We start from the raw sequence: 12,622 nt of genomic DNA on the forward strand, positions 1-12,622 counted from the left end.
TAAAAAATAAACCCAGGCACAAAATTTGAAACTGATTCAAGGATTTTATCATATCTTTAAAAATAAACTTCCTTTGTAAGGCCTACACATAATGTGATGATTCCTCTTGTATGTAATCATGATATTAAATACACTTATCTCCTTTTTATGGGATTTGTCAAAGTAAAAAAAAAAAAAAAATCCCAAATCCTAAACATTTACAGTCCTAAGCATTTTGGATAAAGATTTCTCATCTCTATCTCCTATCCAGGATCAAAGTAGCAAGGTGTATGACTGAGAATGCTTTGTGTAATAGCTGCACTTGTAAATTTCAAAGAGAACTGTACTTCACTGAACAAAGGCAAAGAAGGAAGGCAGAACTTGATGTTGATCCCTCAGCTAGAACCTGTGCTGTAGTGTGTTGTTCACTTGTCTCTAACATCGGCTTATTAAATAATACAGAGTAAAAGTGAGTACACCAAAATACAGACTACAAGTGAGTGCATATCATTTATACAGTAGGAAAAAATATGCAGAGCAAAGGTATTGATTATGGACAGCAGTAAAGACATAACTGATACATAAAGAGAAAAGAAACATTAATATCAAAATGCAAAATCAAACCTAGAATTACCTATGTTAAGAATTATACTAGGGAGGAAGTCCCAGAAATACCAGAAAGAAACAAAGATATAATACACCCAAGACAAGTCAACATAAAGCCATTTGAAAAAACCTGAAATTCGTAATTCCCACACAACAAAGAGAGATGTAATTCGAAGAAATCTACATCTTGGTGCTAACTGGGCTCAGTAACAAACTTTTTAAGTGTTTAAGAAAGACAATGCACCCAAAAAATTAACAACATGGTAACATGAAATCATGAAGAAAATATCAAAATAAGGCAAGACACTGATTGACCAAGGCAAAATCGACAGAAAAAATGATCAAGTTTGTTTCTTACAAATAGAACTGCTGCTGACCATACATGGAAGTCGCAAAGATCTCAGTTTGCACTGATTTTCAAAGGAAAAAATAGAACGTCTAAAAAAGGCGTTGATTAAACCATAATAAAGAGAGAAATAAGAATGCTTAGTGATCAATAATGGATAACTCAAAATTGCAGAGCAAAGTGTAAATTTTATCACATCTGTTACCAGCACTACAGACTCAAGAACTATAAGGAAGATGGTTGGTTCCTTAGTTCCTATCTGTGGACCCAGATGGTGCATGCATGAATGGCTGCTCTTCCTTTTGGCAGACAAAAAGACTCCGAGTCCAGGGACATTTGAGACTGCCAATCAGGGCTATACATGGTAGGCAGGTTAAGAGGAAAGAAATAAAGTGTTAATTATTTCTTTCTATACAGTAACAACAAGGTACCAATTCAGAGCAAATGTCTCATGGTTGATGAATAGCAGCAAGCTGTGGAAAAGAACTGTTTTCATTTACCTTGAACTCCCTAGATACTAATCCTTTGCTTTAGCAAAACAATAATAAGCATGACTGAAGCTTACCTCTCCCCATTGTTACTTTAATTGATGAATTACTAGTATTACAGTAAGTTACTAAAAATGTTTTCATATGGTTATTTATTATCTCCAGATGATAACTATTAAACAAATTAACTTACTATTTGTAATTGAAAACACTATTTTAAACAGTATTGGCTTCCACAACACAAAACATTTTTTTACTCCTACATGACTGGTAATGGCTGAATAAACTATCACTATCTATCTCTTTACAGTTACCAAAGCATTGGTTTAAATGACATAGATCTTTCCCCACTTGGGGTTTCCTCATTTCATCTGTCAAACACATGCTTCTTAACAAGGAAGTGTGTTCCAAATATATACCTTGGATTATTTCCTCTTTAACTTGATTTTTTTACTTCCTTAGTTTCTCTTGGATACTGCATATATCTATACATATTAAAATGCCTGTTATACAGGTTGCTTAACATATTACAACTGGGATGGTTTGTGATATGATGGTGATTAGGTGACCACATGCTTCATTGCAACTAACTGCTATATTTTGCATGTCTTAGTGCCTGTCGGTGACATCCCTTAACAGAAAACTGAAGAAATGTTGACTGGTAGTTTTAACAGTCTTCAGGCAGAGACAACTTAAAGCTCATAAGGGAATTCCAGAAAATGGCATACTTGCGTAAAAGGTTGGCTTGTTTTGCAATATTATGTATGAATGAATACAAGCAATGATGATCAGTGTATCCAGTTTAGATAAATGTGTAAATACCTAACTACTGCCCCAAAGTAGTCTTACCCCATTCAGGATAGTATTTATTCTACTACCTGAGCTTAAAGAGAAAATAGATGAAAGTAACAAAAAAAAAAAAATGGGGGAGTAACTCCTATCAAGGTGGGCCTTCAAGCAAGATGTCTACCTGCTACAGCTCAAGGAATTCAGCTGTAAGAGGGTGAGTACTCTTAGAGAAGTGAAGTAAGTTGGAGGATTGATAAGTGTAAGTCTCTATAGTAAGTGACTCTTATTTTGATTGTGAAGCCAGGGAAGGAAATTCTTCTCCTGTGACCCCTGCCAGGGACGTGAAAGATCCCAGGAGGTGTATTAGTTTGCTGAACTGCCCAAGGTAAAGGATGTGATTACAGAGCTCAAAAAAGCCTTTGACAGCATAATAGAGACTGGAGTGACAGTAACAAGCATAAAGTGTTTGTAAAAGCAATCATGATATGGGCCAAAACATTCACACACTCAGTTACGTTTGGTCTTTCTGCAGACCCATTGGGTACTACATATGAACTCAAAAGTCTGTTGCAAGTTCTAAGCATTGATTTTTTTCAGAGAGGTTGCCAGGCCTATGCCCGCCATAACAACAGCACAGGTCAGAATAAAGGCATTTTATGTCATACTCCTGGATAAGGCTACAAAACAAATTCTTGCAGGTTTACTAAAGGTTGTCGGTCTCCACTAGCTTGATTCTTATAGGGGGTCTACTATAGTGCACCATCTGTAGATGGTACTAAAGGTTCTTTGCAACATGATTTTGAGTCCCCAGATGCATTTCTTTTTGCCATTTACTTTCCATCTTCCAACTGATATTCTCTACTCTGCTGTTCAATGTTTTTACTTAAATTTTCACCTACCATTTAAATATAAATCTTTCAGGAAAGCCCCAAAAATGTTTAGAAAGGTAAAAGTGGTCTTTTGAGACTGACATGAAATAATAATGAAAATAATAATGGTTAAAATGAAAATGGTATTCCACCAACTTGTAAGGTTGGGGTAAAGGTTATCATCCAGTATGATCGTGTTGCTAATATCTGCACACTTATATGCCTTTGGAATGGGCCTACACCACAAATGGTGCTTCCACATTTTTGAAACACCTGACATGTTGTGGAAATGATTAAAAAAATGGTCCAGAGCTATGAGGGGATGCCTAGAAAAGAGGAAAGGTGGCCCAGAATTATTAGAGGATGCCTGAAAAGGATGAAACAGTGCAGAACTTAGAGAATGCCTGGAAAAGAAATATTAGAAGATACCTTCTTGTGTAATCCCCAGGATTTTATGGATTTATGCCTGTATAAAATAGCTCTCCTGAATGGACCATCATCTCCAATAAGTAAATATCTTGCCGTACAATTCCAGTGGCATGATCTGAGCATCCTCTTGTGCTCCCTTCTACTTTATGCTGAATTTCATACCCAATATGAAAGAGTTGAGGTCAATCAGTCTAGAATGCAGCATGTTGCAAAGACTGGACTTCTTGGTCACATGAAGCTGAAGAAAATGTATGGGCCTTACACTTGGCAATATTTCCTTTCCTGTTGGCATAAGCTTGCTTCTTTGTGTTCTGGTTCCAGGCCTCTGTTGGCCAGCTCCTCACTCTCTTGGCAAAGACCTTTATGACAGTGGCCTACCAGATCCAAGGCTTGACAGTCAAGCTAAACCTCCAAATATATGGTATCCTTGCTTATGCTAAATGTTACAGTACTAGAGAAAGGCCTCAAAGGTATGGAAATAAGAAATAAAAATTAAACCATAGAAATGGATAACATTAAATTGGAAAGGGAGGCAACTCACCATAAGTAAAAAAAATAGACACTTTCAAGAACATTAAAAAGTGAAAGTGCATTGAAGAAGCAAATTTCACACATGTTAATGCTGATTGTGTATAGCCTGACACACTAATAACAGCTATTAAATGTATCTTTTAACATAAGAATGTAAATGCTATATGTAGATTAGTGATGATGCTGATTCACAAGGTACAAAAAAGGGCAAAATGCCAACTTCTGGATCAGTAAAATTTTTCTGACACAGCAGTCAATATGTACACCTGCCTCTGTGAAGACTGAGCTTACAGGGAATGATTTAACATAATACAGGGGTTTCCCCTAGCAAGGGGGAGCAGGGTCTCTTCAACCTTTACCAGCTATAACCATTGACTTTCCCTCTTATAACTAGCAAGTCTGCACTGAGCATATATAAGATACTTTTTGTAATTATGAAAACAGTTCTGTTAATCTTCACTTGAATTAAAACCTTTTCGATGCAATTTCAACTCCTGCTGTTTGTAATTTTTGCATTTTTGGGCTCAACAGAAAAACTGCACATCTAACAAATTAATGATTGTACTCCTAATGGTGGGCAATTCTCATGAATCCGTCAGTAATGAAATCCTTTAGTTATCATATTACAGAAAGTTACCCCAGGTCAATCCAAGTCAGCATGATCCTAATGCATAAATGAAACTCATAAAAAGCACTGGTTAGTTTCAGGTTATTTCTAATAAAAAGCACTGCTTATTTTCAGGTTATTTCTACAATTATGCTAGCTGACAGTAACAAGATTTTACACTTTTATGAAAGTAAGTATGGATTACTGGTACTTGGCACATAGAATCTGTGCTTGCTACCCTTTTACTGTACTATACATCTTTTGAAAAAAGAAAATAACCAGCACTTCTTTAAAAGAAATGATAGCGTGAGAAATGACACTATGGAAGTGTTATATGAATATTTTTAACATGCATTAGGGCACTGTCTGTATAAGGCTTAACTATTATTAACTGAAAACAAACATCTTGAAAGTACAGCACTACATATGGCTTTAGTTACCTTAATGTAAACAATAATATTGACCTTTTCACAATCTGCAATAAATCTGACACATTGCTTACTCTGATGTTCTTCAAGTACTATGTACACTATGTTTGTCAATAACTTATTACTTTACAGTAATTTTTATAATTCCTAACCAAGTTTTATAATTCATAATTAAATTGGGAACGTATCACTAAATCCGTTTTATTTACTTATATCCTAAGTTGTATCACATGAATACTACCTTTTACTAAAATGAAATTGAATTAAGGAAACGCACTCCATTACCACATGCATGGCAAATGCACACTCCATATAATCACATGCATGTCAACTTGGAGGAATTAAGCTGATCAAGAGATATAAAACTGCTGGACAGCAAAGTTATCAGTCCTATAGTTCTGTGCATCAAACCAGTTAGAAATGCTTGTGTGGTAAGAGGTTTGTTTGTTAATGAAGTAGAGGATAAAATTGCACCATCACCAGATTAATGAAATTTAGACTTCAAGCTCTCTTTGTTTCTTCTAGCTCATTCCCCAGCTCTACTTCATTGCCAAAACTGTTGTTATTTGTTAAGACTCAAGGTTCTTATCTCCACTTACTCATTTTCTATACACTTCTGTTTCAGCCAGAGAATTACCCGTTTTCCAGAATCATTTCCATTACTATAAAATTTCACAAGAAAAGAAAATATCAGTTATGATACATTGGTGCCCTGATAAAATTACATCTATGTCCAAAAATTACATCTATGTCCAAAATAAAGCTAAGTCTTTTTAAGTCCTAAAATGTTTTTTATCAGTTTAGTTAATCTTACAGTTTTCTCATCCAAAAAGAGGAACTGTTGGATTATGTATTGTACATTTTTAGTGTTTTATCACCCTGAACATTTTATTTGACCACCAATTTTAAGTATTGAAATGATGACAATGACAACTGCCTATGCTTAATCCTATATTACTGCATACATCTTAATATGAGAGCCAACACCATGTGGCTTTTTAATTTCATAATAATTTTATATTTGTTAATGTTTCTATTGTACCTTTTTTGACTCGGTGGTTGTAGTAAAGTACCTAATAATAATCCTGCTATCACTGCTCTGACAAACCCTCCGACAAGTTCTGTCTTTCTTGTACATTTATTCATTCAAACCTTGCATATTATTTAATGATTTCATCAATTTCTTACCTCCTCATCTCCTCTTGTAAAAAGTCATAGTATTCTGAAACTTTCTCATCTGTTGATGTGATCTTGATGACTGGTCGGCTGCCAGGCTGAAGAGTTAAAAACAGTAGTATAATGATGTTGCTTCAGATATAAGACTGAAAGGAGTATTAGGAAAAAGAGCACAGGTGAAGATCTAGACCAGATAGAAATTTAAGCAGAAAGTGCAGAAGATTGGAGAGAGTGCTCTTCATGACTACCCTCTAAAGGCAAAATCTGACATGATTAATGATGATGATGTATGCAAGTGATGGGTTATTAAAATTCATGGTTGATGTAAAGAAGACATACTGTACAGCTCATCTTATAATCAAGAACTCTGAACCTTACACGATTTATCATTATCTATTTGCAAGTGAATAACGAAGTCATGTATAATAGTGCTACACCAAATAATGGTCATCAATATTCTTACAGTATTTTCTATATTAGTTGACTCTCTTATGTATGAATTTTCTTTGTTACTCTTCATTAGCTACTTTGAATAACTATGTTGTGCACATAAAAAGTATTATTATTAGTATGATCAGGTTCAAAGACCACATTGCTGTCAAGTCATGCTTTTGGCTGGCATAACTACCCCTCACAGCAACTCTCCCCGTGTTAGCTGCTACCTGTACTAGTATTAATCTGATATCTACATAATTCGCACTCTAGCATCAGGGAGGGAGGGGGGGGGACCAAAGTGTAAGGGAATGGTTTTGTAATTTAATGCAACCTTCTGCTTTGATCAAAATGCCAGAAAATATTAGCTATTGTTAAATGTTTCCACTGTTTATTTTTTCCTGTAGTTTTTACCTATTTATATTTTTGTGGATTGATTAGCAATATGCTTTACATTGCAAAGGGATGTCTATTATTGTCAAATTATGGTAAGTTGAGCATTTTTGTGAAAAATTGTGTAAATAGTCTATTCAATACAGTATTGACATCAGTACACTATTAGGAATTCTTGATTTAGATTTGTTTTAACACTTCAAACAATGACTATGATTCAGTGGCCACATATTTGGGAAAAAGGTAAATCATATTACAGTACTGTAAAATTAATTAGGTCAGCAAAGTTTAAAGTCTAATTAGCCAGCCAATCTAAGATAATCACAACCATTTTGAGAACTATTATAAACTTTAATAAAACTTGTAAAAAAAAGATATATTTAACTTGAAACTTTGTGTTTAAAAGAGTAGATTGATCTTACTGGTTGAGGTGCCCCTCTCTTCCGTTGTTCATGTATTACTTGAGGAATCTGGTCAAAACCTTTGGGTCTTCTGTAATCCTTTGGAGCAGACTTTAGTTCTTCCATCCGGATGCCAGCTTTCTGACGTCGAAGGTACTTGTGAACCTCTTGGTTTGACATGTGTATCTGGATATATGTTAAAAAGAATCTAAATTAACAGAAAAGACATAATACAAAACATATAATAAAAATCCACGATCAAATTACTATAACATACTAATAATAGTAACTTTTGTTCAACAAATACCGTTCTCCATTTTCCAGTAAATACTAGAAAACATTAAAGGAAGAACAGTTGCAAAATGAGGCATAAAGTTATCCTTAAAAAGTAACTAAAATTATGATTAAAAGTTTTGCAAGAAAAATACACAATTTGCTGTAATTTCATTTAACGTAGCTTTTGTTGCCAAACGAGAAAGGCTTAAAAGAATTAAATAAACAATTTTGACGTGTATTTTAAAGGAGTTCTGAGTATGGTGATTGTTGTACTTTGTAGTGTAAAAGTGCAAAGCATGGAACAGCAATAGCACGGCAGTGTACCTCTTCTGGAATCTGTGATAAATTTATTTCTGAATAGAGTAATACAGATACGTATTTTCTTAGGCAATAGGGACTAATAACAACACACGCTTCCATAACATCTCCTATGGTCTTACTGCTGGACATCATACCAGTCTACAGTCTCATCATCTTCCTACTACACTCTGACCTTAAATCTTAGCATTCAGTAGTCTAGTCACACCTTTCTAAATATCCTCCTTTTCCTCTGACAGTGGCCATGTCTCTGAGTAGTACAGGCCTTATGTGTGCAGCATAAATATTTGCTCTGGTGAGTGTCTTAAAAATCAACAGGTTTGGTATTAAAAAGTATTACAGCGTATTCTATACTGTATATGACAAATGAATTTATTAATACTGTGTGAATGTACTGGAATTCAGATGTAACTCAGTAATGACAAGGAATTCTACTTGTGTACTTGGGAGATACCCTAATAGACAGTACTGTAATACTAACAAGACACTACATTAAAAATGGGTGTAACTGTATTCAAAGTAGAATTATTTTGGGACTACAGCAAACAATAATAAGTAGTTACTTATAACACTCACACTTTGCGAGAACATTATCAGACTTGTCATCCTCTTGCTGTTGGTGTACTTGCCCATCGGCTGTGTCTTTTCAGGTTTTGATGCTGGCTGAACAACTGCTTTCTTTTTCTTGTGTTTTCCCCAGAACTTTTGAATAATCATGGCAGCTTCATCTGGAGTTAGGCCCTCTGCCTGTAGTGTACAAAATAAGTGTCATGTAGTATGTGCTGCTATTTGGAATAATAGCAGTTTTTCTGTGCATACAAAAATCAAAATTTATAAGGTAATGGTTAGGAGTATTTTGATTTATGGGCATGAGTCATGGTACAGTACAGTGACTACGGATAATAAATTCTTAGCATTTGAAAATAAAGCGCTTGGAAGAATATTAGGAAATGATTGGAGGGACAGGGTATCAAATAACAAAATTAGAGAAGTAACAGGGGTGCAGCTGGTCGATGAGTATGTTAGATTCTCACGCTGGAAGTGGCTAGGGAATGGTACGAGATACACCGGGGTGGGTTGCCCTTGGTAGAAGAGGTAGAGGTTGGCCAAAGGAGACGTGGTTAAGGACAATGAGGCGGGAAGCAGGAGGAGTGTTTGGGAGATCTTGAGGAGTTAGCCCAGGACAGAATGTGGTGGCATGAGTTCATTGAGGCTCTATGCATCCCCATGGGTGCCACAGGGAATGATTGATTGGTTGATTGATTGATTTAATTATTAAGACAGATTATCAAATCAGTAGTCTGGTTAAACTGTCTAATATAACAGTAATATATGGTGAAAATATAAAAGAATGATTTTGGTAAAGCATAGGAACATAAAAAGATGCACAGAAACTTAATGAAACTGAAAACACAAAAATGAAGTTGTGTGCAATTAATACAGGTATTATCAAAACAATTTATATTCAAAATACAGTAAGACAAGTGGGTAGACTATTTACTGTCAAATATCAAGACAAAAAATCTATCTGTATGAACCACAATGATAGAAGGTATGTCATCAATTTTACATCCACTGCTGTGTTTTACCCTACTACTAGCACTTTAAAGTGTCTGATAACATCTACTTCCCTCCATCTACTGTATGCTTTGGAGGAGAAAGGTTGTACTATTCCATGCGCATGCAGTTTATACTGGGTCTTATGTTTGGACAAACATGATTCTTTGGCTTTGTTTAATGCCTTTAACTTTTACTGCCATCCCTGTGGGATGGGAATGAAGTTGAAATCTCTGATGTGTAATTTTCCTAGGTTGCTGCATATGTAGCCGCATACAGTATGTGATTTTTTTTTTACTTTTTAGAGTAATTTTGATATGCTATTGTTTGTCACTGTATGCAATATACAAAAAATATTTATGGTATTTTCCTAGGGGGTGAATTCTAAGTAAAATTGTTCCACACTGTACTTGAAAATACTGGTCTAAGAGAGACAGTTACCCAGTCTCCTCCCCTTAGAGTATGCTCAGCAACCTAAGGTAGTGAACAACAGTTTTCAAGGACCTTGTCAGCACAGAGGCAACTGAATGACTCGTCATTCTGATGCTATTGCATACTCTGTACATGTGACAAGCATCTCCTATCTCTAAGTGTATCTTGTGCAGCTCAAATTAGTGTCCTTGTACTATATATTTATTCCAAAAATAGGTTGGATTTGTTACTAAGTTTACAGTTTATGCAATGTCTTCCAATCCATCATCAGTTCTAAACTTGAACTGAATTAAATTCCATATAGTGCACCAGAATTACTTTGCTTGAAGATATCTGCTAAGGTTTCCTTAAATCCATCTGACAATCAGAAGGCAAGGGTTGCTTCATCATATCCAGAACTACAGGTATGCTTTGTTCTTGTGGTTTGTGCTACTGATACACACCTCTTGATATTTTGCAAGTCTAGAGAACAGTTAATTTTTTCATGGATAACCATCCCCCCACCATTAAAGGAGGAACTAACAAAAAAGTAGAGTTCTGGAAACTAATTGTTTAGAGGAATAAAAAGACAGTTTGTCCAAAATTACAGAAAGTCTTTCAAGTCCCGAAGCATGTTTGCCTCACAAGATGGAACTTGCAATGTTCTGGATAGATTCAGATTATAGCTGTAACATGACTTGATATGTATCAAAGATTGGATGCTTGGTGGGAATTTGTAATAATGACCAAATTCATATTTACCATAGAGTATATGCCAGGTATCTGATTAACCTTATATTTTGGACTTAGGTAGCCCTTATGAGTTTTAACTCTCCTTTAGTAATCAGTATCCTTTCTTCCCAATGTTCTAGGATTTCTTGCCATGATTTGCATTTATTTTTAGCGAAAGAATCTGGCGCTGGAAGTACTGTGTGGATTCCATTAGCATAAAGCAATGTATGTCTACTGCGGAGTAAAAGTATTTTGTTCACAATCCATTGGAAGAAATAGGTGAATTGTGAAGATCACTGAGAAGTCAGTGAAAAAAGCTATGCATGACTTGTTTAGCTGGTAATGATACACTATAGCCAGCACTGGAGGCCTGCAAAGGAAAAACGTGGCATTCTTGTTAGGTTGCTCATTTGTTGACTGATCACTTTTATTGTGAACAATGGATGATCACAATGATACAAGAAAAGCACTTGCAATATGGAATGATTATTCACTACACTATTACAGTACCATTCACAATAGAAACTTAAATACTTGACAACCCAGATACCCAATATAACTAGAGCCTAAAATTATTGAAGAAACATGGTTAGCTTTGAAGCAAGGAAAAACTGATCCAGGGGCTGAACATAGCTACTGTAATGAAATGAACTCATAATATAAGTCATGTATGAGAGCCTAACTGGTAGTACAAAACAATGATGGAATAGTCTTGTTTAATGGTGGCACTCGACCTGAACCTCATCTAACTATCTCTAGGGTAGTGAGGGTCATGAGGTAGCTTAACTCATGGTAGGCTAAGTGTAGCCTGCCTTGATAAAGTAACTTATTTCAGTTTAAAAAAAAAATCCTCCAAGAACACCATACTAGAGTGTAACGTATGTTCAACAGAAAGAACTTAATCCAAGTAAGGGCTAATCACGAAACAAAAATAAGGAGCACACAATACTGTGACCTCACAGAATGCCTGAGAAATAGAGGATGAATTGAGGTTGTTTACTCTAGTTTCAAGGGCATTCTAGCAGTTGCCACTCAAAGCACTAGTCTGAGGGGCCTTTTAAAAATAAAAAAATATAGAGATCCTCAGACTTGTCGTTTCTGTCATTGTCTTGGATCTGCAGGGCATTTAATTGCTGCTTCTGTCTCATGTTTCTGGAAATTATTCTTAGCCAGAGGAACCTGATCAACCCTATGCTAAAAATACTGTTTTGCAAATACAGTACTCTGTTTAAAATAGAGAACAGAACTTGTTTTAAACTGTTATCCTAGCACCCTTTTATATCAATACTGTAATCGTTTCCTTTGGCCTTCAGTGAAACAAAGGGAAGTAAAGGTTAGAGTAAACCCTCTTGGTACGGCACAACAGATCAAACCAAATGGGATACCTGTAGTGCTTTTGAGGCCTCTTCAGCATTGTCTATGTGTTTCTCAACCAATTTACTTAATCTCTCCTCCAGAACTGGACCCCACTCTCTTCTAGCATGATGACCTCGCACATCTGTAAGAAGGTAAGCGATTAGAAGATACACTCCCCATGAAACAATTCATTACCAAAAGCAAGGACTGAATAATGAGCAATTTAGGGTGAGATTTTGCTAGCGTGATAAAGTGCTGATTAATTTACATCATCATTAATATTTATAAATTTACAACACAAAATTGGCCAAATTAGTATTTAATATATGTTGCCATCATTAAATTAATTCATCTACTCCTTAAAAGTTTTCATAGTGATGAATTCAAAAACTAGTACATATTACTGATTTTATACATTGTGTAACTATCCTTATTAAAAAAGTGTGAGCTTTCTAATAAGTCTTGTGATTTTTGTACTGTACAGTATGTCTTAAATGT

At 35.3% G+C, this 12,622-nt stretch overlaps 2 protein-coding genes across 2 annotated transcripts in view; one reads left to right on the top strand and one right to left on the bottom strand.

Annotated features, from left to right (window-relative positions):
- The window catches only part of LOC136836734 (vitelline membrane outer layer protein 1-like), a 276,601-nt gene that overhangs the window by 110,289 nt on the left and 153,690 nt on the right, over positions 1 to 12,622 (top strand). The gene's annotated exons all lie outside the window — the stretch shown is intronic.
- LOC136836729 (myosin-IIIb-like) overlaps positions 1 to 12,622 on the bottom strand; it is a 170,456-nt gene that overhangs the window by 19,348 nt on the left and 138,486 nt on the right. Inside the window, 4 exon segments of the mRNA XM_067101249.1 lie at positions 6,261 to 6,346; positions 7,496 to 7,660; positions 8,645 to 8,815; positions 12,154 to 12,266. Of these exon segments, the coding sequence (XP_066957350.1) occupies positions 6,261 to 6,346; positions 7,496 to 7,660; positions 8,645 to 8,815; positions 12,154 to 12,266 (535 nt within the window).

Source organism: Macrobrachium rosenbergii, chromosome 56, assembly GCF_040412425.1.
Source record: "Macrobrachium rosenbergii isolate ZJJX-2024 chromosome 56, ASM4041242v1, whole genome shotgun sequence".
NCBI classification, from domain to species: domain Eukaryota; kingdom Metazoa; phylum Arthropoda; class Malacostraca; order Decapoda; family Palaemonidae; genus Macrobrachium; species Macrobrachium rosenbergii.